Genomic DNA, 26,360 nt, shown 5'->3' on the forward strand with positions numbered 1-26,360 from the left:
TCCACCATCCATCTTAGTGGGAAGGAAAAACAGCATGGGCTGCCACACTTTTCATCCCTGCTCCTACATCTCTTGACTTGGAAGCAGTATGACCCAGCAGGGATTTGCATGTAGGCCCTATTGTGGAATTAGCCTACGAGAGTTAAATGGCTTCCTAGTAGGTGCCTCTTAACGGAAATGGGAACATAGGAAGTTGCATTACTTTGATCCACTTGTAGGAAGGGATAGGAATTGAGGCAGGGAAAGAGCTAAGGGAGGAGGTGATAACTTTTCTTATTCAATTCAGTTTGGCTTACTTGGGAGTAAGAAAGAAAGTGAGGTTCAGCTGCAGGCTACATATTAAACACATAGGCGTGTTACTGACTGCCCCTTTGGGGCGGCCTGTAACCGGCCCTTTCCCCGCTGTATCGGGCCTCAGCATCCACAACGGCAGCCTCTGAGGCCCCGATCCGCCGCTTTCCAGGCCGTGGGGAAGCGGCAAAAGGCCGCTTCCCCGCGGCCTGGAAAGGGGTGTCCTTGGGGCTTCATGTCCCAAGGACACCCAATGGCAGCGAGGAGGAGGAGAAAGGGGCCGCTTGGCCCCTTTCTCCTTTGCGTCCCTGGCGCAGCTGTCTAAAAGCTGCGCCAGCGACGCAAACCGCAGAAGGAGCTCCGTTTCAGAGCTCCTTCTCGTGCCATGGAAAGGGCGCTCTAGGCGCCCTCGTGTGGCGCGACGACATCACAACTGTGCCGCCTCGTTTGGAGACGACGCGTTGGTCACGTAGTCATGGCAGCGCCCATCTGTATAGGGCGCCATCATTTTGTACGGACTAGGTCTGTACTAGGGTTAGGGGTGTCAAGAAGTGACGCCCCTTTCTAACCCTAGTATGCACTCGTCGCGTACTAGGGTGCCCATTTGTAACGGGCCATAGTTTAGTTTAACCCTCAGATAAAGAGGTTCCAGAAACAGGTCTGTTCTCATGGATTCTCTAATTTTCTGAAATGCTGGAATATTTATTGATTGATTTCATTTGATTTCTATCCAGCCTTTCTCCCTGAAAGGGACCCAAGGCGGCTCACAAATAAGAATTCTAAAAATGTATTACAATAAAAGTTAAAAATATAATCTAAAAACAATATAAAATTACAATTTTTTCTTCTTTGTATTGATACTAAATTTGAAGCATAGGTTGTAAGCCATGAAAGGTTGGAATTTTGAATGAATGAATGAATGAATGAATCTTTATTTGTATACCGCTATTCCAATGATCACAGCGGTTTACAATCAGTTAAAATATGATACAACAAATCCAATAAAAGAAATTTTGTTTAATAGTCTTATTTCTTTTGCAGCCATTAATGGATACATGTATGGAAACTTGAAAGGCCTTGAGATGTGTAGTGGAGAAACTGTTTCTTGGCATTTGATTGGCTTGGGCTCAGAGGTCGACATCCATGGCATACATTTTTCAGGAAATACTTTTATAACTCAAGGGACAAGGAAGGATACAACCAATCTATTTCCTCACACCTCTGTCACAGCTGTTATGAAGCCTGACTCAGAAGGTAAACAACAAAAGTAGGATTTACTGTTTTTAAACACTTGCCGAGACATTGTTTAGTGGATTCCAGTATATACATCCTGTGTTCTTCAACTGTGAAGTGTGCTGCTTCAAAACAGTGCCTGAGATTCTACATTGTCAGGCATAGCTATGACAGAGCTCCATCATCATAGCTACTTCTGCTGATGCCACTCCCCACAAAACCTAACTCTTAAGTCAAGTGATAGAATTCAAAGATATAGCTGTGTTAGCCTGTAGAATCAGTATGTAGAGAGATCTTGTAGCACCTTTGAGACTAACTAAAAGAAAGAAATTGGCAGCATGAGCTTTCGTAGACTTCAGTCTACTTCCACAGATGCAAGCATTGCCCTAACTTAAGGGTTTTTCAGTCACAGGGCACATTGAGATGGGCAGCTGGAAAGATTAAGTGTGCCCCTTGCCTAATGTGCCCTGTAACCAGGAGAACACCACAGTTATCATTTCCTCATGCCCCAAGGAGGCATTCAAACTCATTTTTTTTTTGTCCTGAGGAGGTGTGGATCACTGCACTGATGCATATCAGGTTTGTTGTTCCCATTTTATTTTGGGTTCACGAATCTCTTCGAGTCATTGTAACCCCTTTGTTATTCACACATGCCATTATTTTGGGATAAAATGGAGCTGCCTCCCATTCTTTGAACAAAACAGAGCAATCCAAATCAATTCAGAAATTTATTTACACTGCTGATAATGCAGATTGATCTTTCCATTAATGCAGTGGATCTTTCAGAAAAAAATGATATCGAATATCCCAGCTTAAGTGGGGTTTTTGCAAGCCCCCCTCCCCACAAATTGCATCAAGTGCATTCGGGATGTGTGTGAACAACAAGGATTCAACCCGGATCAATCCTGGATTATTTTGTAGGGTGAATGGGACTCCAGTTCACCGCACTGCTGAAAGCCTTGAGTTGGGGAGGGGCTTGGCTTAAGATGTAGGTTATTGGGGTCAGATTGGGTCATTAAATGTGAATCCCAAAGTTACAAGATCTTAGGTCTCGCTTACCATCTTGTAACTATTGAATAGGATGCCAAGGTGTAAGTCTGGTTATATAACATGTCCCTTTTCCTCTCATAAACAATAATCCTAACAATTATTAATGTTGTATTTCCCATGGACTACAGTTCCCAGAATCTCCCATTCAGTATTGCTACAAAGTGAGAGAGTCTGGGAGTTACCACCCCCCCCCCCCCAACTTACCCAGGCTCTGTTGTCTCATACGTTTCCCTTGAGAACCTTCAAAAATGCCATGAAAAATATCTAGGATTTTGAAAAATGGCCATCTTGGATAGGAAATTCTGGGTCTTGTATTCAAAGAAGTAACTATTTTAAAACTCAGGCAAATACTATTCTGGTCCCTTCCTCCCCTCTTGCTGAGCAAGACTGTTTGCCTGAGAGGATGGAATAGCTGGTCACTTGTTACAGGAGGGCAAGTACATAGGGACCTAAAGAGTTAGCATATTACACAGAAAAATACACTAATTTCTAATAGTTTCTTCATTTGAAAAATATCAATGATTTTGGAGCTATTCCTGCAATGCAGGCCAGTGTAGGCAAGGATGCCTCTATCCAATTTATTTCTCTTTGAGATTCCCCTCTTAAGCTTGTTCCACCCTTTTTCTTCATCATTTTATACCTTTTTAAAGAGTCTGTCTGAAAATTTATATACTTTTTGTGCATTTCTCCCAACTATATTCCTGTAAATATTGTATACATCATTGCTTACAAACTTCCTGAATATAACCCATTTTTACCATACCTGATCCTGAATATAATACATTTTTGTACTGTATGTTCACTAACATACAAGTTTTTGTTCACTTTTTCCTTAATATGTGCAATTTTTGTATGCAGTTGTGATCAGAGAACAGCAATGCAAGACTGAGAGAAATGCAAATACAAAAGGGCAACTGAGTTTCTGTTTGTGTTATTAGTTTAGAAAGTCAGTAGGTTTGCATTAAAATGTGAACTGAGCAATTATTTTCCCCATCTCTAGACTGTGTATCTCACATCCTAGAAATACTTGTCTTGTTTTTATCTGTGTACTTCCTGTTTGTTCCTCTAGGGATCTTTGAGGTGTCGTGCCTGACAACAGATCATTATACAGCGGGTATGAGGCAGAAATATGAAGTAAGCAGGTGTGATTCATCACCAGAGGAAAATGTGGGGTATCTCCATGAAAAAACCTACTATATTGCAGCTATAGAGATTGAATGGGACTATTCCCCCAACAGAACATGGGAGCATGAGAAGCATGAATTCCATGGTGAAAGGTACAATAATTAGATGAACCTTTCTCCATTTCATTCCTTTCTAAGGATGAAACTATAAAGCAGATGGATTGATAGATCCTGGACCCTTTTACACCACAAAGTTATAGTGCTATGATTCCACTTTAACCTCATGGTTCCATCCAGTTTACGGACGGTTGTTTAGAATTTTCAGCAAAAAAGCTCTAGTGCCTCACCAAACTACAAAGCCTTGAATTTCATGGGCAGTTAAAAGTGGAATCACATTATTATAAATGTGTAGTGTGAAAGGATCCCTGTGTGGTCAAAGAGTTGGACCAGGTGCCCTTCCACACTACAAAGTTGTTGTTGTTGTTGTTGTGTGCCTTCAAGTTGTTTCTGACTTATAGCAATCCTAAGGTGACCCTACCATAGGGTTTTCTTGGCATATTTACTTCAGAGTTATAGTGCTATAATTCCACTTAAAGTGCAATAAGTCCATCCTATGGAATACTGGGGTTTGTAGTTTGGTGAGGCAAAGAGATCTTGTACCACCTTTGAGATTAAGGAATTTATTGCATGAGTCCTGTTTTTGCAGCAGTGATGCTAGTAAAAAAAAAGGGAACATACCACTTGTAGAGAATCATCACCACACCTCTTCTCAGTTGCGCAATGGGGACTGCTACCCCCCCCCCCATCATATTCTCTTCCTGACTCTCCCTGAATCCTACCTCCCTGTTTTATGCCCTACCTAAGATGCCTTTAGGTTATTTTAAAAAATCCTCCCCCTTTCCCCCCATGCATTTCTGATGCTCTGCTATTGCAATTGAAGTTTTAAAAAGAAAGAAAGAAATAGAAAAAATAAATAAAGGTAATCAGGGTGCTTGGGAATAGCGAGGGGAGGAGGGACTGTGTAGGCGGGGACACTGACTCCACATGACTGGAAATTGCACAACTGCCCCAGGAGCAATGTTTCACACCTGAGGACTTGTGCACTTGCCAAGTCATTGATGGCTTTCCCCTGTCAATGAAAAGGGGTGGGTTGGGGACAGAGCACCAATGGGTTGGAGATGATATTGTGCAATATGTTTAGCCAAAGAGATTTTTCCTACTGTAATCACGATTTAAAAGCCACGTGGATTAATGTCCTAACTGAAAGAAAGAAGCTGGTAGCATGAGCTTTCGTAGATTTGTGTCTATGAAAGCTCATGCTATCAGTTTCTTTTTTTCAGTTAATCTCAAAGGTGCTACAAGTCCCGTTTACACACTAGAGTTGGCCCACCATATTCATAGATTCTTCATCAACAGATTCAGCTACCATGGTTTGAAAATATTCTGAAAAGATACTTTCCCAAAAGCAAACCTTGATTTTGCTATTTGATATAAGGAACACCATTTTACTATCCCATTGTATTTAATGGGAATTGAACATCCACAGATTTTTATATCCATGAGGGGTCCTGGAACCAGACCCCAGCAGATACTAAGGGTCCACTTTGGCTTCCTTGAAGAAAGGTGGGACAAATGTTGAGTTAATACATATGAAAAGCGACCGACAAGCAGGCAATATGGCTGTTCCATTCTAATATGCAATGGAGTGTAAGGCTGATAATACCGACTACAGTTGTGTCCTGTCTTACCAAGGACAACCTTTCTGTGAGCTATGTTGAAGCGAACACTTTATACAGCAGATTCTGCTGGAGCATCATTTCTTGATTCCAGTTACCCTTCCTGTAAATGTTATTTTTGTAAATCAGCTGTGTGGAAGAGAGACCTTGTTAGGGTTGCCAGAGTGAAAACTGGAGACTGTTTCTGTACTTTTAATTATTGTCCAGAAGAGGGATTTTCAGTATTTTTTTTTAAAAAAACACCTGGTTCGTGACAGGACCGCTTCAATCTAGCAACCTAGACTTTATTGGTGTCCGATGCATATGAGGACTGGCACAGTACACCATCTCATTATGCCTAACTCTGAGAATACTCAATTCATTGTCCAATCTTCAGTTATCAAACATAAAGTGTCGTTATTGGAGTGCGCTAATAAGGCACAGTTGATTAAACACTTTAATTTTAAATTAGTTCTAGATCTTTGTGGGTTTTTAAAAAGCTTGAAATAGCTGTATATGCTAATCATTTTCTTGATTCTTTACTTCTTAAACAATAAGACACAGGTCCAAAACACACTGCAGAACTAATTGAGTTTGAGACATCTTTAACTGCCCTGGCTCAATGCTAGGGAATCCTGGGAACTGTAGTTTTGTGAGACATTTAGCCTTCTCTGTCAGCTCTGCTACCACAATAAACTACAATTCCCAGCATTCCCTAGCATTGAACCAGGGTAGTTAGAGGTCCCATTCACACTACAAAAGAACCTGGTTTGGAAACTGGGTTATTTCCCTATTGTTCGAACTTCCACTGATCATACTCGGTGCAGTTTGTAGGGAGGCAACCAAAAAGCCCATTTAAACTGGTGCATTTGGCACCGGATCCCTTAGTGGTTCTTTTTTTAAGAACCGCAATGATCTGCATCTCCAATAATGTGTGTAAACTATTGGATTGATTTGGATGGTGCAGCCACCATTCAAGAAATACAGGCCTCCATTTTGATCTAGCATGGGAACTTCAGACCAGATTTAAATGCCACAGAGATATTCTCTGCCTTAAAACATAGTGGGAACAGTGAATAGATTTTGAATAAATTCACAGATAAGAATCTCTCTGTGCAAAAAACGTATGCGTGAATGGCCCCAAAGTGGTCTCAAACTGGATTATTTCTGCAATGTGTTTTGGACCACATTTTTCATACATTAGTGGCATCTCCTAAGGTACACTGTTTTCCACTGCTGATAGCCCACATCACTCCCAGACACACATTGTTTCCTTCAAGGGTTTCAGTTTACCATATATAGCATCTTGATCATTGGGTGAGAGCAGAATATTAAGAAAACTCTTGAAGGGCCAACTGAGTTGAAACACCATTTCAGACTGACTATCTGGAGATCCATATTTTCCAGTTTGAATCTCTGAGTACAGTTTGTTCCTTTTATGGCTATCTATTAAACTATAAAGTCGGGAGATTACTCTTACGTTTACTTTACTTTTTCTCCTTTCAGTCCAGGAAATACATTCTTAAACAAAGAAGATAAGTTTATTGGCTCGAAATACAAAAAAGCCGTTTATCGTGAATATACTGATAAAACATTTAGCAAGCCCAAAGAAAGGAAAGAAAAGGAAGAACATTTGGGGATTTTAGGTATGAATTGTAGCCAGATTCAATTCAAGGAAACTACAATTTGCTTTCATTTAATTAAAGTCAGTTAAATTTAAGCACACCATTAAGTGTTTAAAAGCCCTAAAATATAAATGTGATAAATATGAAATTCCTCTGATTCTTTGTTTTTTATATGCCCCTTAGCATGTTGACACTTCTTTTTCTATTCCATCTTTTTATAGCATTTTCCTTTCAATTTTTCCAAAGGTCCCCTCCTTGTTGCAGATGTTAGGGATAAAATTAAAATTGTTTTTAAAAACATGGCTTCTAGACCTTATTCTATACATGCACAAGGAGTGAAAACGGATTCTCCAACTGTAGTGGAAACCAGTCCAGGTAAATGTATTTTTTATTATTTTATAGACTCTAAGGTGTTCAGTATGTTCAATTTAATCCTATACATATCTGCTCAGTGAATTACAGTGATTATAACCTCAAATATTTTAATCACAAAAAAGGGAAATGAAACATAATAGAAAACATAATTAAAAGGGCAATGAATTCAACATTAATAATACAGTTGACTTAAAATGACTAAATCAAAGGTCCCCCCTTAACTTCATGGAGAATATTGGTCTGGGACATGGTTTAGGACTAAACTGTATGCTGTATTTAAAGGACAGTGTCCAGTTTGAGATCTCTGTAGGGTTTTTTAAATGCTAAAGTAAAGTACCCATGGTCACAATTCTGATAAAGACCTTGGTCTGCAGATGGGAGAGACAAAACCTTCCCAACATTGGCCCTGTCCAGATGGGCCATTTTGTATGTACTCCGTAGGTACTAGAGTTGCCTGGGGGGATCTCTTTTAGACGCCCGCAACCCTAGTACATACAGAGTACATACAAAATGGTGCCGCCCTGTTCACCATATGTCCAAATGGTGCAGCACGGCCATTATGTTATGTCTTGGCACCGCTGAAGGGCGCTTGTGGCGCCCTTTCAGCAGTACCAGAAGGAGCTCCTTCTGTCGTGTGTATCGCTGGTGCGGCCTTTAAACGGCTGCACCAGCAATACAGAGAGAAAGGGCCAAAGTGGCCCCTTTCTCTCTCTCCCCGCCGCTGTCGGGGTGTCCTTGGAGTATGATGCCCCAAGGACACCCCTTTCCAGGCTGCGAAGTGGCCTTTTGCCGCTTCCCCGAGGCCAGGAAAAGCGGCGGATTGGGGCCTCCGGGGCTGCCGCTGTGGCAGCTCAGGCTCCGATCTGTCGGGGAAAGGGGCGGTCTGTACACCGCCATTGATACCAAAAGAGAATAAAAGCGTAGGGCAGATAAACACAGTATAGAGATGAAAAAGAACAATGATCAATAGACAATAATAAACACTAACCCTATCTTGTGTATTATTATTGTGGTGTTACTATTGTCATCATCATTATGATTCATACCACATTTTATTTATACTGGGACTCAAGGCAGCTAGGAAAGGAAGGTCAAGGAAACTATAAAAAAAATAAAACAGAAAGCAAGCTGTTTAAGCTGTAAGGAGTCTGTTTTTTCCTTTAATGTCCTTTATTTGTGAAATGAGAGAGAAAGCAAAAGAGTCCATGGGTCTGATGAGATCCTCTGTTTTTCTAAAGTGGGGTACATGATTAATAAGCTTTAGGGTAAACTCGTGTTTACATATTTCTTAAGAATTAATATGTATTTCACTCAGGAACAATAACAGAGTATGTTTGGAAAATACCAAAAAGATCTGGTCCAGAGAAAGGGGAGTCGGACTGTATCCCTTGGGCATATTACTCAACAGTGGACCAAGTTAAAGTAAGCTCTTAGCGTTGTTATTGTTATTTGTTACTTGTTGTTAATTTTGAGACTTATGGTGACCCTGTGAATGAGAGACCTCCAGGTCAAGTCTGTTATCAACAGCCCTGCATAGGTCTTGCAAATTCAGGGCTATGGCTTTCTTCATTGAGTCTATCCACCTGTAATGCAGTTGTTCCTAGTGCCATCTTTGTTCTTGTTCTTGTTACTGTCCTTGAGTTGACTCCAACTCATAACAACCCTGTGAATAAGACATCTCCAACATTGCTTGTCCTCAACTGCCCTGCTCAGGTCCTACAGGCTCAGGCCCATGGCCTTCCTGGTCAAGTCTAACCATCTGGTATGTGGTCTTCCCCTCTTTTTAATGCCCTCTACCTTTCCCAGCATCACTGTCTTTTCTAGTGATTCATTCCTTTTCGTCATGTGGTCAAAATATGACAACCTCAATTTAGTCATCCTGGTTTACAGGGTGAGTTCAGGCTTGATCTGTTCTAGAACCCATTTGTCTTCTCAGCACTCTTCTCCAGCACCACATCTCAAATGAACTGGTTTCTTCCTATCAGCTTTCTTCACTTTCCAACCCTCTCATCTGTACATTGTAATGGGGCTTGGAGTATCCTCACTTTAGTGTTCAGAATTATAACTGTATGCTGTAGGATCTTGTCCAGTTCTTATAGTTGTCCTTCCCATTCCTAGTCTTCTTCTGATTTCTTGACTGCAATCTCCATTCTGATGAATATTTGATCCAAGGTATGGGAACTCTTTGACTATTTTGATTTTCTTGTTATCTAGGACAAATTCTTGTAGCTTTTCTGTGGTCATGATTTTTGTTTTCTTAATGTTTAGCATGAAGCCTACATTGGCACTTTCCTCCTTAACTTTCTTAATTGTTCCAGGGTTTCTGCTATTGGTTTCTGCTATTAGTATTGCATAATCTGAGTGGTTGTTAATGTTCTTTTCCCGGATCTTCACTCCTGCTGCCTCTTCACTCCTGCTGCCGCTGACTCTAAGCTTGTTGTGCAAACAATACTTTCTGCATACAGGCTGAATAAATAGGGTGATAATGTGCAACATTGCCTGACCTCTTTGCTGACTGGCAAATTATGAAGCATTATTTTCTTTTCTAGTGTCTTCTCATAATTTGTCCAAAGTACAACAGTCTCAGTTTAGTCATGTGGTCTTGGAACTCTAGAGTTTAGGCTTGATTTGCTCTTTGAACCTATTTATTTCTCGTTTTGGCTTCCGTGGGATCCATAGAACTCTCCTCCTGAACCACAGTCCTGAGCTAAAGTGTCTTGGAAAGAGAATACCTTTTATCATAGCCACCATTCATTTTGAAAAACTTGTGATGAGACAATCCAAAATGAAGCTCTTAGTGGCTATGATCCAATGTATTCTCTTTCTGGGACATTTCCAAATCAGAAGTACAGTTTTTCCCTCAATAAACTCATACCTGCCATGAGCTGGTTTTGTAGATGTTGAAAACATAAGAAGCAAATGGATTGGCTTCATCCCAGTGCTTCTGAAAGCAGAGCTTTCAAGGCACGGTTGGTGAACTTGGGATTCCTCAGATGTTGGATTAGAACTCTCAACATCTTTGACAATTAGCCATATTGGCTGCAACTCACAGAAGTTAGAGTCTAACAATATTTGGGAGGCCAACTATTGGGAAGCATTATAAATATGGAGTTTGAGCCTGAAAATTTGTGGGTGGAAAAACCTAAACTTCATTGTTTATTTTAAATAATTTTTTAAAAATAAATAAGTTTTTTAAAATAAATTTGTATTGTATAATGATCAATATTTAATGTGTGTGTATATATATGTGTGTGTGTTTGTGTGTGTGTGTGTGTGTATATATATATATAATCTCCCACATTCTATTACAATTTGTCTAAATATGTTTAATATTCCACCTCAGTGCTCCCCTTCCCCAGAGCCATTCTCGCCCTTATATTCCATCCAAAATCTCAGTTCCTCTCATGGAGGTAGTCTTCTATCTTATTTTCTCAATACTTTCTCAATAATTTCTTTCCAAATGCCATCAAAATCACTTCTTTTCCATTATCCCTTTTTTATTTTCAATTTGCATGTCAATTTATCATTAATCGCTAATTTCCATACCTCTTTATACCAGACTTCTAATTCTACAGTTATTTTTGTTTTCCAACATCTTGCTATAATTAATCTCGCTGCTGTAATCAAATTTGTTACCAAATCTTTTTCTTCTTTTTTTCCATTTCTCTGAATTATATAATGATAATACTATATTTGGACTTCTATTTTTATATTCATAATACTTTCTACTTCTATTATCACTTTCCCCAAATTTTTGTATATATTTACATTGCCACCACATATCCATATGTGACCCTACTTCTTGACAACCTCTCCAGCAATTTTTGAATTATTCTTATCAATATTATGTAATCTCACTGGGGTCAAATACCATTTGCAAATCAATTTATAATATTTCCCCTTAAACTACACTGTTTGGAAATGCTGGTGAATAGTGTTGGTAGTACAGGCCATTTTTCAGTTTTAACAATGGATGTGAATGTAAGGGGGTAGATGTAGACTTAGAGACCTACCATTTGATCCCATGGAAATCAGTAGCTGAAATTAACCATGTTTTCTGGTATTCAGTACTGGAGGAATCAGAATCTTTTTTCCCTCTGCCTCCTGTTTTACCTCTCTGGAGCACCACAATATCGTCCAGATCTCTTCAGGTTTTTAAAGTGCCCAGGAGATTCTTGTTTCACCAGTTCCAGTTGAAAGGAATAAGATCTAATCAAAGTACATGACTAGAAACAGGATACAGTGAAAGTTTATTCATGACTTAAATCTACTGATTTCAATAAGGTTCACTACATCCAACCCATACATATAGTTCTAATGGTTTATCCCAAGCATTTATAATACAGCCTCACCATCAGATGCTATTTCTCATCCTATTCTACTAATCATACTAAGAGACTGCATTCTTTTTTGTTTTTAGGACACATACAGTGGATTAATAGGGACACTCTTAGTTTGTAGCAGAAAACATTTGTTTATGCAACCACCTCCAAAAAGGGTGGAGTTTGCTCTTCTTTTTATGGTGTCTGATGAAAATGAGTCTTGGTACCTGGATGAGAATATCAAGGCCTATTCTCCTAATCCAGAAGCTGTGAACAAAGAAGATGAAGAATTTATTGAAAGCAATAAAATGCATGGTATGTGTAATAATTACTAGCAATTATCAATAGCAAATCAGCTTTGGGACTTCCACATGGTCATGCAGAGCCCTGGTAGCAAAGTGGTTAAATGCCTGTACTGCAGCCACTCGCTCACAAACTGCAAGATTGCGAGTTCAGTACCAGCCAAGGGCTCAAGCTCAACTCAGGCTTGCATCCTTCTGTGGGTTGCTAAAATGAATACCCAGCTTGTTGGGGGCAATTAGCTTACACATTGTAAACCACTTAGGAAGTGTTTAAGTGCACTGATAAATAGTATAGAAATATACTTGGTATTGCTAATATACTTGCTATATCACAGCAGCTAAAGTGGCCTCCCTCCATGAGTAGGAATCCTTCTGTTCATCACACTTACTATATGCATAGCTATGATAATTGCACTCCAGCAATTCTAAAACATTTAAATAGTGTTCAAATCATCTGTTAAGTTTTTTCAAAACCCTAAATGTTCACATTTCTTAAATCATGTTTCTTCTGTTTGGATTGGTTAATCATGTTTGTAATTCCATCCAGAAAAACTTTCCAGAAATAATGACAGTGACTAGCTCAGACAACTGTGATCATATTTAAACACATTTTATTTTAATGTTACAAGAATGTAGAGTTTTATTAAAATTTTGACAAGGTTTATAACTTCTACTAAATGCAGTAATCCAGTCAACATGCTAAAGTTCTTTCATGGAAAAATCACACATTTTCTTTTTCCTTAGCCATTAATGGAAGAGTGTTTGGGAACTTGCATGGTCTTACGATGTACGTCGGAGATAATGTTGTTTGGTACTTGCTGGGAATGGGGAATGAGGTTGATATGCACACAGCCCATTTCCATGGCCACAGCTTCAATTATAAGGTAAAGACCATAATATGTGTTTCTGCCTTTTCTTTTAAATGAATGAACATCCTCTGTGTCCCCAACTGGTGCCCATGGAAATAGTTATAAGCCAGGAAATGCTTACAGGCCTTGTAATTAAGATGGAAATCCCAAGCCTCTTAACTGAGAAGCAACTGTTGGAAAAGTGGGCAAAAATTTAAGAGTTAAGTTCCAAACCAGAGTCCTGGCATCAAAAGCCAGCTGCCACAGCCACATTATTTTGAGTTCTCAGCTGGAACACTGGGTTATGTGTTGGGCTAGATTTTGTCTCCTTGCTAATTTCTATACTGATAGTAATTGACTATAAATTATATAGCAATGTATAGATAAATTGCAATTTTCATCTTGACCTACAAATTGTTGTCAGCATTTTCAGGTACAATTTTAAGCAACGTCTATATAAAAGCTATTTAAATTTCCATAGCAATTTTCTGAACTCATTGTATTGCTTTCTCCTGGTCAGTAATTGTTCTTCGTGCTTACTATCACTGATGTTGTCTGGTTTTTTCTCCCTGACATCATCTAAAAGCAAACCAGAACCTTCCGGAATGATGTTTTTGATCTCTTTCCTGGGACTTTCCAAACTGTTGAAATGTTTCCAAACAATCCTGGAACTTGGTTACTCCATTGTCATGTGACTGACCATATTCATGCTGGCATGGAAACTACCTACACAGTGCTCCCCAGAGAAGAGTAAGTAATAATGTGGGTTAAGGAAAGATCTTACATTTAACAAGGCTACTACCATTAAAGCAGAGGTGGTATAACAGTAGAGCAACACGCATGCTGCTACACAGAGTACTGCCTGAATTTGATGGCCTGAATCCCAATGGTTAGTCCCACTGAATTAATTGCTGAATGGTGTTCAGGCAAATGCCAATGATTAAACTGATCTGTGTAGTTGAGACAGAGGCCAGCAAAAGCTTATGTTCATACAGGCAAATAGATATTGGCTGCAATACAACACCCCCTTCAGTGTAGCATAAGTGTCTGCACACCAAGATATTCCCCTGCAGAATAGCAACATTGTGTAACACACTGTAAATTACTAGGTGCCGTTGTGCAATGCACAATACACAATATACAGTGTGCAACTGCAATCCACAATGTCAAATTGCAAAGCATGACTGCAACATGGAAGGGCAAGCCACAGAGGAACATGCCGTCTGTACAATTCTACTTCTGCCACTGTCAGCAGTACATGTATACCGTATAATGACATTTTGGCCCTGCATCTGTAGTGTGACTTATGCATGAATATGTTCCTAACTGGATGTTAGAAATTGGCTATTATTTCTAGCTTCATTATCCTTTTTAACTGACTCATGTAGCTCCTCTTGGAGGAATTTTGGTTTACTACAAAATCAGAGTCCCATTTCAGAATATATATTTGTTTTGGTCTTCAAGAACCCTGTGCCAACTCTAATCAGCAGCATATATAACAACATGGGGAGCTCCCATAGACTTGTCTATAATATCACAATTGTACCAATGAACTCTGGCAATCTGGCAACACCCTCTCCCCATAAACCATCATAAACCAACTTGCGTAAGATCACTCCAGTGCAATACTGGGACCATTTTCTGGCCACATCCTCATCCACTTAGTATTACAAGATGCAAAACAGGATGCAAGCATTATTATTATTATTATTATTTGTATCCTTTACCCAGAACTGGGACTCAGTAGTTGATTTCTGTTGAAAACTCCACACACACACCCTGCAAAGAGTATCAAAGTTTGGGGAAGGTCCAAGAAGTATAAGATATAATATCATTGAATTTAGTTTCTCTGGCATCTTGTCTGTGGCATTTTTGTTAAGGCCAGCCTGCTAGGACTGTTAAGTTTTAAACTTTGTGCAAAGTTAATGCAAAATAGGTCAGGGGAGTAGCTTTTCAATGTTTGAATTGGACAATTATCTGGAAAAATGATAGAAAGTGAACAGGAAATCTGTAGCAGAAGATGGCTGGTGTCTACAATGATATAAATAAAGGTTCCAGGCAGTACATAACTGTGGTATTCAGTAAAGATTTCATGCCAATTAGTTTTTAGTCTTTGTATTTTGTTTCCCCTTTCTCTGTTGCGTGATACTAATGATTAAACATAGCATATCAATTTGCTCGAACTGCAACAAACAGGTACAGTGCAGGTCATGTAGGCCCTCCTTGTTGGCCTTCTGCTGGCAGGTTAAAACCTTCTTATGCAGGCAGGCTTTTTAAAACAGTGTTCTTAAAGGACTAGGGTGTTATATCATTTTAAGTGTTTTAAAATTTTAATCTTTTCAACTGTATTTTTATTCTTTTATAAGTAATTTAATTCTGTTTTAATTATCACTTTTCTACGTTTTTAACTGTATTGGTTTTAAATATTGTGAAGCTGCTCTGAGTCCCAGTTCTGGGGAAAGAGTGGGATACAAATAATATAATAATAATAATAATAATAATAATAATAATAATAATAATAATAGGTACAATCATGTTTTAGCAAAACATTACTGACAGGAGACCAGAGACAGGGAACATACAAATCTAAATGTGTTGTTGAATTTTATCTCACATCAGGCAGATATAAAGAATTATGGGAGTAAACAATCCAACAATATCTTGTGGGTTAAAAGATACAACCTATTGTGGACAAATAGCTCTAAAGTATACTTTTATTTTTTCAGCTACCATAAAATGAATAAATGCTATCTGATGGAAAACAGACAGCGATTTGTTTAGTGATTGGTAGTAGTTTTGTTGTTTGTTCTATTGATTGTATTTTTAGATAATACTGTAACTTGTATTTTATTGTTCATTTTATTCTCTCTTGTAAATGCGCCTCGATCCACAGGGAGAGGCAGGAAATACAAATAAAATTTAATAATAATAATAATAATAATAATAATAATAATAATAATAATAATGACAAGTGTAAGAACATTTCACATATTCCAGCATTAATACATAAAAAAGGTAAAATTAAAGCTAGCCCCATGACATGAATGTCTAGTCGTAATTGACTGTAGGGGATGGTGCTCATCTCTGTTTCTACGTTGAAGAGCCAGCGTTGTCCGAAGATGATTCTGGTGATCATGTGGCAAGCATGAATGCACCAAACGGTTGCATTCAGTTACCTTCTCACTGAAGTGGTACCTATTTATCTACTTGCATTTTGCATGTTTTTGAACTGCTAAGTTTGCAGAAGCTGGGACTAGTGATGGGAGCTCACCCCATCATGTGGCACTCGAGCTTTGAACCTTCCGATCTTACTATCATCAGCATTGGTGTCTTAACCATTAAGCAACCACACCCCCTTACATAATACATAAAAGCTATGTACTAAATCAATTCAAGCTTTAATTTGAAATTAACTGGAAATTAACTGGAATCTCTTTCATTTACAGCTCTGACATAGAACAAGTGAAGAGCAAGTGAAGGTGTCCATTGTGAACACTCTCATGACTGAAAAACATCAGGTGAACAAACCCGTTCTATTAAACAAGCTTCTCAATACTTAATCCCAAATGGATTTTTATTCTGCAGCAAGCATGATGACCACAACAAAACCTTCTGGATTTCCCAGCAAGTTTTACTCTCTCTTTTTTAGTAACTCTGCAATACTTATCTTAAATAAATATTTTAAATGTCTTCTCTAAAAAATAAACTAGATTTTAAGATTCTTTACTTTGTAAATATTGCAAATATAAACAGAAGAGAAAATAAGGAAAAATTAAATAACATCATTTGTCATCAATTGTGTAAAAAGTTTGATAACCAAGTAGGCCCAGTTTACAAAACAGACCTAATACCTTGTTTCTGTCCAGTTACAGAAGCATGGACAGGCCACAATTGAGCCAATACTCTGTAAACTCCATGTTCCTGCTCTGTAAAGTTGAATCAACATTATACAAAGAATTGTTCTCATTTATGTTCGTGGGTACCAAAGGAAGAAAAATCCAGTTGTGGATGCTAACCCTGATGTATAATACGGAGAGTTATTCCTAGGTGAAACTGATGCTTGGAAAAAGAAAAATCTGAGTGATATCAATATACTAGATTTGCAATGTTTACCAGGATGGTCCAAGGTTTCTGGCTAGCACACATGCAATGCCAGAGTTTTAGCATCACTATCAATGGACATTATTATTCTGTATCTCATATCTTAATGTTTAGAAGTATTCTCAACATGGATTTCAGGCCACACATGAACTGGGTAAATTTTCAAACAAACCATTATCTTCCCATATGCATCAGATATGCTCAAAGAACAAAAACCTACAGTTTTGAGATTCTTAGCTGCACTGTGAAGTTCTGTCTGCTTGGTTCCTCTCAAAAGGTTTGCTGACATATTTGTCCTACTTCTAGTTTCACTTAGGTCAGCTGTTTCCTTCTGCTGCACTGAAGCAGGTGTGGCAGGAAAAAAGCAGCATTTCCATCCTCTGGTACAACATTAAGGAAGTCCTTTAATTCCAATGCCATGGCAATAACTGATAGTGTTTCTGGATAAGCAAGATAGAGATACAGTGTTTAAAAATATAACATTACCTTTATTACATTAAGTATGTAGTGTGTTATGTACATTAGGAGGCATGTACACCATGTCTCATTAATTGTAGCCCTTCAAAATGTTGGGATTTTATGAAGGAGTGTGTGGGGGCAAGGTGATTAAAGATTTCTAACCTTAATAGCTATGTACAGGTTGAGTCTCCCTTATCTGAAATGCTTGGAACTAGAAATGTTTGAGATTGTGGGTTTTTTGGGGAGGGGATTTTGTATTTGCATTTGAAATATCTTGGAGAAGGGACCCTAATCTAAACACAAAATCCCTTTAGGTGTCATGTATACCTTATACTGAAAAGATAAACCTTACACCCATTGCCTGATGGTAATTTTATACAATATTTTAAAATAATTTTGTGTCTAAATCAAAGTTTGTGTACACTGAACCATCAGAAAGCAAAGGTGCCAGTATCTCAGCCACCCATGAAAAAAGTTTTGGTTTTTGGAATATTTTGGATTTTGGAATTCTGGCTAAGAGAGACTCAACCTGCATTACATCCAGTACAGAAGCTAGAACACCTTTGAATACTAATTCCTGGGGAACAACAGTAGGAGAAGATTCCTGTAAACTTTGTGGATTTCCCATGGGCATCTATTTGGCCAATGTGCAAACAGATTATTCTATATTCTGTATTCACTGTGGAAACAGAGAGCCATTAATTTCATCCAGTTCAGCTCTTCTGTTCACTATGTAACAAAACATGTGCTCTACACAAGAACAAATTGTAGTTTTTCAATAGATTTTTTAAAAACAGCAGTGGCCAACCTGTGGCCCTTGGTCTAATTTCTAAAGCTTTTTGCTAGTTAGCAGTTTAGACCTGTGGCAGGAGTAGTCTGTTCTCTTCCATCTGAGCTGGTAGCAAAATTGGCAGATGTGGCAAAAAGAGACGGAGTATCAGGAAGAGTAGAGATGGCCATGCCTCCTTTTCATTCTGGCCTCAGTCACACTTTGGTTCAACTACAGATCACTTCCAGGAGAAGGGATGAGCAAAGTGAAGGCTGCACACAGCATGTGCCTCATCAGAGTCTAGCACAACTCCCTTTTTAAAAAAAAACTGAAAAAATCCCCCACACATTTATAGATCACAAGGAAGTTATTTGCTTAATTATGGCGGGGTACAGACCGCCAGAAAGAGGTGGCTGGCAGCTGCCTCTCTTTTTCGCGTAGCCATGCCACAGAAGCTAAATTGCACAGTGCGGTTGCGCGAAAAAAGGACTGCTAAAAAGCGGCTCCTTTTTACACCGCCGCAAACAGCTGGCAGCAGCATAAGCATATTGCTGCTGCGCGGCTCCATCTGAAGGCTGCACAGCAGTGATGTCATCACTACGTGTGCCATCTATTTGGCGCTGTGCAATGAGGACACCCTCGTCACATGCGAGGGGCATCTAGAAACGCCGCCCCTCGCACGTGATGAAGGCGTCCTTTTTGGCCCATCTGTATCAGGCCACAGACAACAATAAAAATGGTAATATTGATTTCTTACCCACCTCTTTCTGTGGATCAAGGTGGAGAACAACAGATTAAACATGTTATCAGTTAAATGAGCATATCAAATTAATACATACTGAAATAAAAAAATAGTAATTTTCAATAATAGTACATCCTTCCAACCTGCTTTAAGGTGAAGGAAAATGAACTCTGGTCATAGTTTTTTGTGGGTTTTTCAGGCTACGTGGCCATGTTCTAGAAGATTTTAACTCTGGTCACTTCTTGTTTGGGAAAAAAGTTTAGCTGGGGTCCAAAATAGACTAGTGCATTGCCACACTGTGACAAAAAATTTAATTGCCCATCACTCTAAATTGTGTGTTTATGCATATGTGGACCTTTTCAGCTAAAACAAAACAAAACAAAACGGACGAGGTGCAGCCTGGGGGAAGTGTAGCCCTCCCAGAACCAGCAGGGTGTTTATGCAGTTCCTGAACCGGGGCGGGGGGGGGTGTTCCAATAGCTGATCAAGAGAATATAGCCCTAGATCAGGGGTAGGCAACCTTTTTGAGCCGGGGGCCGGGTTGCTGTCCCTCACGCGACTGGGGGGCTGAAGCCGGGGGTGGAGCTTCAACCCTCCTGGGCGGGGCCACGTGCCGGGGGGTGGAGCTTCCACCCTCCGGGGTGGGGCCGCGTGCCGGGGGTGGAGCTTCCACCCTCCGGGGCGGGGCCATGTGCCGGGGGGGTGGAGCTTCCACCCTCCAGGGGCGGGGCCGCATGCTGGGGGCGGAGCTTCCACCCTCCGGGGGCGAGGCCTCCCCATCTTTGCTGGCCCCTAACGGGGCCCCAGGCCCCGTCAGAGACCGGCAAAAAAGCTGGGGGGGGGGCGGCCAACGCTGGAGGGCCCCCTGGAGGGCCCCAGTGACGGCACCGGGCCTCCCAGAGGCCCCCTGCTGCCCTCGGAGCACTCCTGGAGGGCCCCAGAGACGGCAAAGGGCCCCCCAGAGGCCCCCTGCCGCCCTCGGAGCCCTCCTGGAGGGCCCCAGAGACGGCAGCGGACCCCCCAGAGGCCCCCTGCCACCCTCAGAGCCCTCCTGGAGGGCCCCGGAGACGGCAGCGGGCCTCCTAGAGGCCCGCCGCCGCTGCCGCCGTGGCCGCCCATCGCGGCTGTTCGCCGCTCTGGGCGCCGCCATTTTGGGCGGCAAAATGGCGGCGCCCATAGCCCCAGGCCTCGGGGAAGGTCGACTTCGCCGCCATTTTGCCGCCCAAAATGGCGGCGCCCAGAGCGGCGAAAAGCTGTGACGGGCGGCGGCGGTGGCAACAGCAGCCAGGGGCCGGTCGCCAGGCCTCCATGGGCCGCATCCGGCCCGTGGGCCGGAGGTTGCCGACCCCTGCCCTAGATGGAAGACAGGTTCCTCACCCTTGTTAATAAACATGCCAGCCCTCTAGAGCGACCATCTATAAAGGCTTTTAAATGCACTGTAAAGCTTCCACATCCACAGACATTGATATAAAAGCACATTTCTTTACCTTGTAGGGATGACAGGAGTACAGGATAATATTCTCCATTACATCTGGTCCTTTTACAAAGCTCAGGAAGGAGTTTGTTCCACCATAGGGTCTAACCAGCCACAAAAGAAAGACCCAGAGAAAAAGTTAGAGGCGACAGCTGAACCAATCTAATCTTTCTGCTTCTTAACACAACACTTGAAATGTAACAAAGCACCGCAACAAATTTCTCAAGCAAACTTTTACAAATATTCCAAAATACTTTTTCTGTTTACATGAAATGATTCTTTTCAAGCTTTGCAATGAATAAGAGTGACGATGGCTCCCTCTAGTGCTATTAAAAGTTTAGAAAAATAGAAACCTACCAGATTAATGGCACCATTGTGTAAACAATTCCAAGCTTAAACTATACCAAAGAAAGCTCCTTCTGTAACCTGTCCACAGAAAGTATTTCCATGTATCTGCTAATTCTGTATATTTTCCTCCATTGACCATAGGGTGGAGCAATGAATTATGCAGGATACTGAATGTTCTGCCTCATGTACAACCCTCATCTAATATTTCATGAGGCATTGCCTCTAATGGGTGGGGAACCTGTGGCTCTCCCAAGGTTGTTGCACTATACATGCATCAGCCCCAGCTGGCATGGCTAATAGGAATGATGGGTGCTATAGTCCACAAATTCATTTCAGGTTTTCTATCCTAGGCCATTATTAAGCCTACCCTTCATGCTCTGGGGAGTTTCTATTCACTTACAGAATGAGTATTCTTTATCATCCCATAGATTTATGACTTTAAACAGTAAACTGCTACAAAAATTATGTATGTTTTGCATATTTACAGTTTACCAGATAGGATACAATAAAGATTCTCCTTAGCATTTGGGCAATTACCATAAATGTTGCAACTCCATCTGTCACAGATTTATTTTACCAATAGCTGTTTTTTTAAATAAAATTATCACATTGCTTTTGAGCATTATTTATATAAGTTGGCAGTTCATTTAAGAAGGCTTTTGTGACATTATCATTTCACACTGTGGCCTAAATCTGTTAGTCCTGACTACATTAGACCCAATGGATCAATGAAATGTCATAATTAATACTTGATAAGTTCTGCTGATTCAATGAGTTTGGACTACCAACTGGATTTAGATGTACATGTCCCCACATGCTACATGCACATGAGGTTACATCAGCATGACTTATATAGTGTGCTCTATGTGGATCCAAACACTTACCCATGACAAGCATTTCAGGACAGGAGCTTTATTACCTTCTAGAACAAATGAGGCAAAAATATCTGGGGCAGAAATCTTTGGGGAAGAAGTCACTGGGGAAATTGCAACAGGAAATCCCCATGGTGCTTTAGCATGTGTTCCCTATCTGTGCCAGTTTTTTCTTTCCCAAAGAAGGGAGGAAACTATGAACTTCCATACAGCATTTAATATATGATTTAACCAGGGCTCAGAAAAGTTGCTTTTTTGGACTACAACTTCTATAACTATTGGTACCTGCAATTTTTACCTCTTTAGAGAATTTTAAATATCTTCCATAAACATGTTTCATTAAGAGTGTTTAATATTAAAAGAGATTTATGGGAAATTGAACAAATAAGAAGACAGCTATAGAAACAAGCAGGTATACAAACATCCTGAAGGTATATTTTTACAAGTTTAAGGAGAAAAAAAGAACAGAATAAAGATGAAAATAAAGGTTATAGGGCCTACCTGATGCTCATCTTTCAATTCATGCTGGGCATAAGGTATGATTGCTTCAGGGCATCTCTCCAAAAGTTTGTCAATAGATTTGTCATACTGCCCTAGCTGTGTACTGCAAAGAACATGAATGCTTAGACCAGAAATAGTATCTTCTGGAAGAGTTTCCAAGAATGGCAGAATGGAAGCTATATTGAAGGATGGACCACATAAGAGAGACTGGGGGGAAGGAGAAGGGAAAAACAAACACATTTGGAATTTAAGTCAACATGGGGGGAAAACCCGAAGTCACAACAACTTTGATAATATACTTTCTGAAAGGATTCATCATTTCCAAAGTTAATGAGATCACACAGTAATGTTTCCAGCTTAAAAAATTTCCTAGAAAAGCTGGTAAACCACTAAATAGTGAAACAAGTAAAACCTGTTCACATTGGGGCCATTCAGACTACCTTTTAAACTGGATCAGGAATCGATTCTTCCACGTGAAGTTCATATTCGCCCTGAATCTGTCACAATCCATTTCAAGGCATGCGCAAGCGTTTCGTGGCAAATGCCCCTTAGTGCGGGTCATTTAGAATCAGGGGAAAAACCGTCTCCTTTGAAAAAACCCAGGTTCGGCGAATATGAACTTGCCTCCAGTCATGATCGGGTCAAGTTTAGGGGAGGGATTTAGGTCAGAGGGAGGGCAGTGGGCAGAGCATTCCCTCCCCTTCATCGGAGAAGGAGGAGGAAGGAGCCAAAGGGTCCCCAGAACGCCGCCTTTGCTGACAGGCGTTACAGTTGCGTTCCCGTTCCGTCCCAGAGGGCGCCACTTCTGAGAACGCTACAGTTCTCAGAAATGGCGCCCTCTGGGACGGAACAGGAACGCAACTGGAACACCCGTCGGTAAAGGCGGCATTTCAGTGTGTGATAAAATGGGGTTCTTGGCCCCATCCCATTCTGTGCGCGCCCGCGTGCGGGCATGTTTAGAACGCACTGGGCCTGTTTCAGGGCCAGTACGATAAACTCCTAAGACTGAACATAGTGAAGAGAGAGATAGCAGACATCACATCATTCTGCTTTCCAAGCAAGGGAACAGATCATACTCTCACCACATGTTTGGAGGTTTATCAAAAAGCTTTCCCTTTCCACTCCCTCCAACATCTTGGGACCTGCACACATTTCTGATCTTCTCTTGCCCTTTGAGCCCATCTGGTAAGCTTTCTTAAAACAAATGTCATAGAAGGTGCTTCTTTTGAATGCCATCACCTGAGCGCACAGAGCTTTGGAACTGGGATCTATGTGTGCAGAGAGCTCTGCAAGATTAGGCCAGACTCAGTCCTTTTTTCTTTTTTAAAAAAATAATTTTCATTGTGGTTTTAATACAACATAAAAAACAATAAAAACAACAATAAAAACATATTTTAACTATACATTTTGATTACACATTCTTTTCTAAGCTTAGTTTACATATACTTGGCCAGACTCAGTCCTGTTGCGCCTGGACCCCACATTAATACCCAATGTGAGTTCCATCTTCCACAGAGAACAGTGATCTTTCCAACCTTCTACCCTAACCTACCAAACCACTGGAAAAGATATGGCACATACTAGGTGTATATTGGATCATCTGGGTGTATTTCCAAAGAACAAGCAATTTCCATCACTCAGACTCTTTATTTCCTTCAACCAGGGATTATTAAGGAGGGAAGTATCCACAGCCTCACTAAGCAGATTAATCAGAGAATGCATCAAACAAACACACACACACGCACAATGTTGTGTGTGCGCATGTGCCTTCAGGTCACCTGTTGACATGTGGTGACTCCATGAAGTCTTTACAATTTTCTTGGACAAGGAATACTCAGAGGCAGTTTTGTCAGTCCCTTCCTCTGAAATACATCCTATAGCATCTGGTATGCACTGGCAGTCTCCCATCCAAGTACTAAGTAGGGCTAACCCAGCTTAGCTTCCAAGATCAGACAAGGTCTAGTGTCTGTAGGACATTTAGTTGACATGTGTACATTATACAATATTAAACTGTAATTGCATGAACAAGGGGTTAAAAGGGAGAGAGAAGCAGAGAAAAGTTTTAAAAAGAAGTCATACCTGTAGTTTTGAAAGGTCTTCGGAAGAATTCTGATTATTAGGAGGTATCAATGACATCATAAATATAACCCAAGGAAAAATAAGTCCATAATGACCACAGGAATTTATCTGAACCAATAAAAAAATAAGAAGAAACAAGACAAAGGCAAAATGTCATATGCACCATAATTGCTTTTATACATAATTTCCAAGTTTCATTTAAGTTTTACTCCAATGAAGCACTTTTTATTAAAGTAGTCTGTCTCGTTGAATTTAAAAATGAAACACAATGAATATCATGACCCATAATTTGATGCCACTGATCCACTAAGATCAGACAGGTTTATGAAGGAATTAAAATAATTGAAGGGGTATTATTACTTTTGATAGTCTGCAGTATCTAGAAGAATATTTACTGTATGTTTACCCTTCTTTAATAGTATTTTCAACCAACAATCACTTTGGAATGAGTAAACTTATTTTTTCTTAAGCCGAAAGCATGATGAGCAATTTTCTCACAAGCTAAATTAGTAAGACCCATAATATCATCTCTACATTGATCCTCTTACTTGCCCATAATAGCGTTGGCGAGGAGGACAGAAATAATACAAAGAATTTGTAAAGCTGTTTCATCAGATCTTCTTTCCAAAATCAAATCAAAGCAGAATGGCAGACTACCTTGAGCCCTAGCTTGTGTTTACAAGCCTTGATTTCCAACCAAAAAGGATGAAGGATGTTGTCTATTTTCTAATTTCCTTTCTAAACAATGCAAAAAAGTGCACTATGGATCAAATGTGGGGAAAGTACAGACCTGGAACTGCATAAAATCCCCAAAGCTACTACTGTAGTCCCAAATCAACCCACAGCCCTCTAAACATTTTGTCAGAAAGAGTGAACTGTCCCTCCTGGAAATGTGCAGGAGCACCAATTCAATTTAAGAGATTTTCTCTAATGTAATGAACTTATTTTTCAAAAGCAGTGACTTCCACCCATTTCCATCTTGGGTGGGTTTTTTTGGGGTTTTTTTTTTTGCAGTTTTGGCAGCCCCTGGAAGCCAGTGTGGTGTAGTGGTTTGAGCACTGGAATATGACTCTGAGACCAGGGTTCAAATCTATGCTCAGCCATGGAAAGCCACAAGGTGACCTTGGGCAAATCACACTCTTTCAGCCTAGAGGAAGGCAATGGCAAACCCTCTCTAAATAAATTTGGCCTAGAAAACCCTGTGATAGGTGTTAATGTATATTTAAGGTAAAAATGTTCAGATGTGACAATGTCTGAAGCAGTCTAAATTGGCTACAATTGGAGGCCAGAGGCCTGAGCCGCAGATGGACGTTCAAGGTCAAATGAACATGACTAAATGTAAACATGATATGTGTTTTGTCTGAACTGGGATTGGTTTCTATGTTGCATAGCAACTTGTAAAAGAAGGAGGCTGGACCTAGTAGTCACATTGTGGGAATGTTGTACATAAGAAAACAAACACTGTTCTAGTGAATTCTGGGAGTTTGGAGTCTGAGAGTTGAAGATAGTGTGGTGTGACAGTAAGAGTTTTTGTACAGTAGTAATGACTACCATATATACTCAACTATAAGTCGACTTCATGTATAAGTCGAGTGCAGGTTTTGGGGCCAAAATTAAGGATTTTGACATGACCCATGGATAAGTTGAGGGTAAAACTTAGGGGCATGTAACAAAGGATGAATCAAAGCAAAACAATGCCAAAAATATTACAAAATTTGATGTGATGTGATTTGTTTGAAATTTGATGTTTTTAATTTGTTTTTCCTTTTCTATATGGTAATTTTATCTATTCCTCTTTTAATTGTTATTATTTTAGAATGTACGCCTTGGGCAGGCTTTTATACTCTCTTTAATTTTACCGACTTTGTACAGCGCTGTGTATAATTACAGCGCTTTAGAAATAAAGTTTAATAATAATAATAATAAATAATAATAAAATTCCATCAGGCATGTTTGTGCTCACAGTAAAGGCTGGATGGATGAGAGAATAGAGTGGGGTCAGTGATTCTAGGAGATTATGCTTTTGCCTTTCTCCAGGTGATGTTTCCTTTTTAAAATAAGAGTTAAAGTACAGCACCTACACTGACCCATGGATAAGTCGACTCAGTTTTCGGGATCAATTTTTGACCA

The 26,360-nt window shown here is 40.1% G+C and overlaps 2 protein-coding genes across 9 annotated transcripts in view; one reads left to right on the plus strand and one right to left on the minus strand.

Annotated features, from left to right (window-relative positions):
• Positions 1 to 16,606, plus strand: part of LOC149318135 (ceruloplasmin-like) — a 37,534-nt gene extending 20,928 nt beyond the window's left edge. For both annotated transcript variants that reach the window (XM_089509069.1, XM_089509070.1), the window contains 9 exons: positions 1,333 to 1,545; positions 3,644 to 3,851; positions 6,920 to 7,059; positions 7,285 to 7,413; positions 8,729 to 8,835; positions 11,834 to 12,050; positions 12,782 to 12,921; positions 13,472 to 13,635; positions 16,332 to 16,606. In XM_089509069.1, the coding sequence (XP_089365195.1) occupies positions 1,333 to 1,545; positions 3,644 to 3,851; positions 6,920 to 7,059; positions 7,285 to 7,413; positions 8,729 to 8,835; positions 11,834 to 12,050; positions 12,782 to 12,921; positions 13,472 to 13,635; positions 16,332 to 16,362 (1,349 nt within the window). In that variant the 3' untranslated portion in view covers positions 16,363 to 16,606. The remainder of the gene's footprint in view (positions 1 to 1,332; positions 1,546 to 3,643; positions 3,852 to 6,919; positions 7,060 to 7,284; positions 7,414 to 8,728; positions 8,836 to 11,833; positions 12,051 to 12,781; positions 12,922 to 13,471; positions 13,636 to 16,331) is intronic.
• The window catches only part of HPS3 (HPS3 biogenesis of lysosomal organelles complex 2 subunit 1), a 37,591-nt gene continuing 23,146 nt past the window's right edge, over positions 11,916 to 26,360 (minus strand). For 4 of the 7 annotated variants that reach the window (XM_089509073.1, XM_089509072.1, XM_089509071.1 and 1 more), the window contains 4 exons: positions 24,231 to 24,338; positions 22,152 to 22,358; positions 20,444 to 20,534; positions 16,432 to 17,426 (listed from right to left, as the gene is read on the minus strand). In XM_089509073.1, coding sequence (XP_089365199.1) covers positions 17,299 to 17,426; positions 20,444 to 20,534; positions 22,152 to 22,358; positions 24,231 to 24,338 — 534 coding nt within the window. In that variant the 3' untranslated portion in view covers positions 16,432 to 17,298. Of the gene's footprint in view, positions 12,003 to 16,431; positions 17,427 to 20,443; positions 20,535 to 22,151; positions 22,359 to 24,230; positions 24,339 to 26,360 lie in introns of those variants that run through there. The other 3 variants (XR_016279992.1, XM_089509075.1, XR_016279993.1) reach the window with 3 other exon arrangements.

This window comes from Sceloporus occidentalis, unplaced genomic scaffold (assembly GCF_023333645.1).
Source record: "Sceloporus occidentalis isolate IW3139 unplaced genomic scaffold, rSceOcc1.0.p SCAF_2, whole genome shotgun sequence".
NCBI lineage: Eukaryota > Metazoa > Chordata > Lepidosauria > Squamata > Phrynosomatidae > Sceloporus > Sceloporus occidentalis.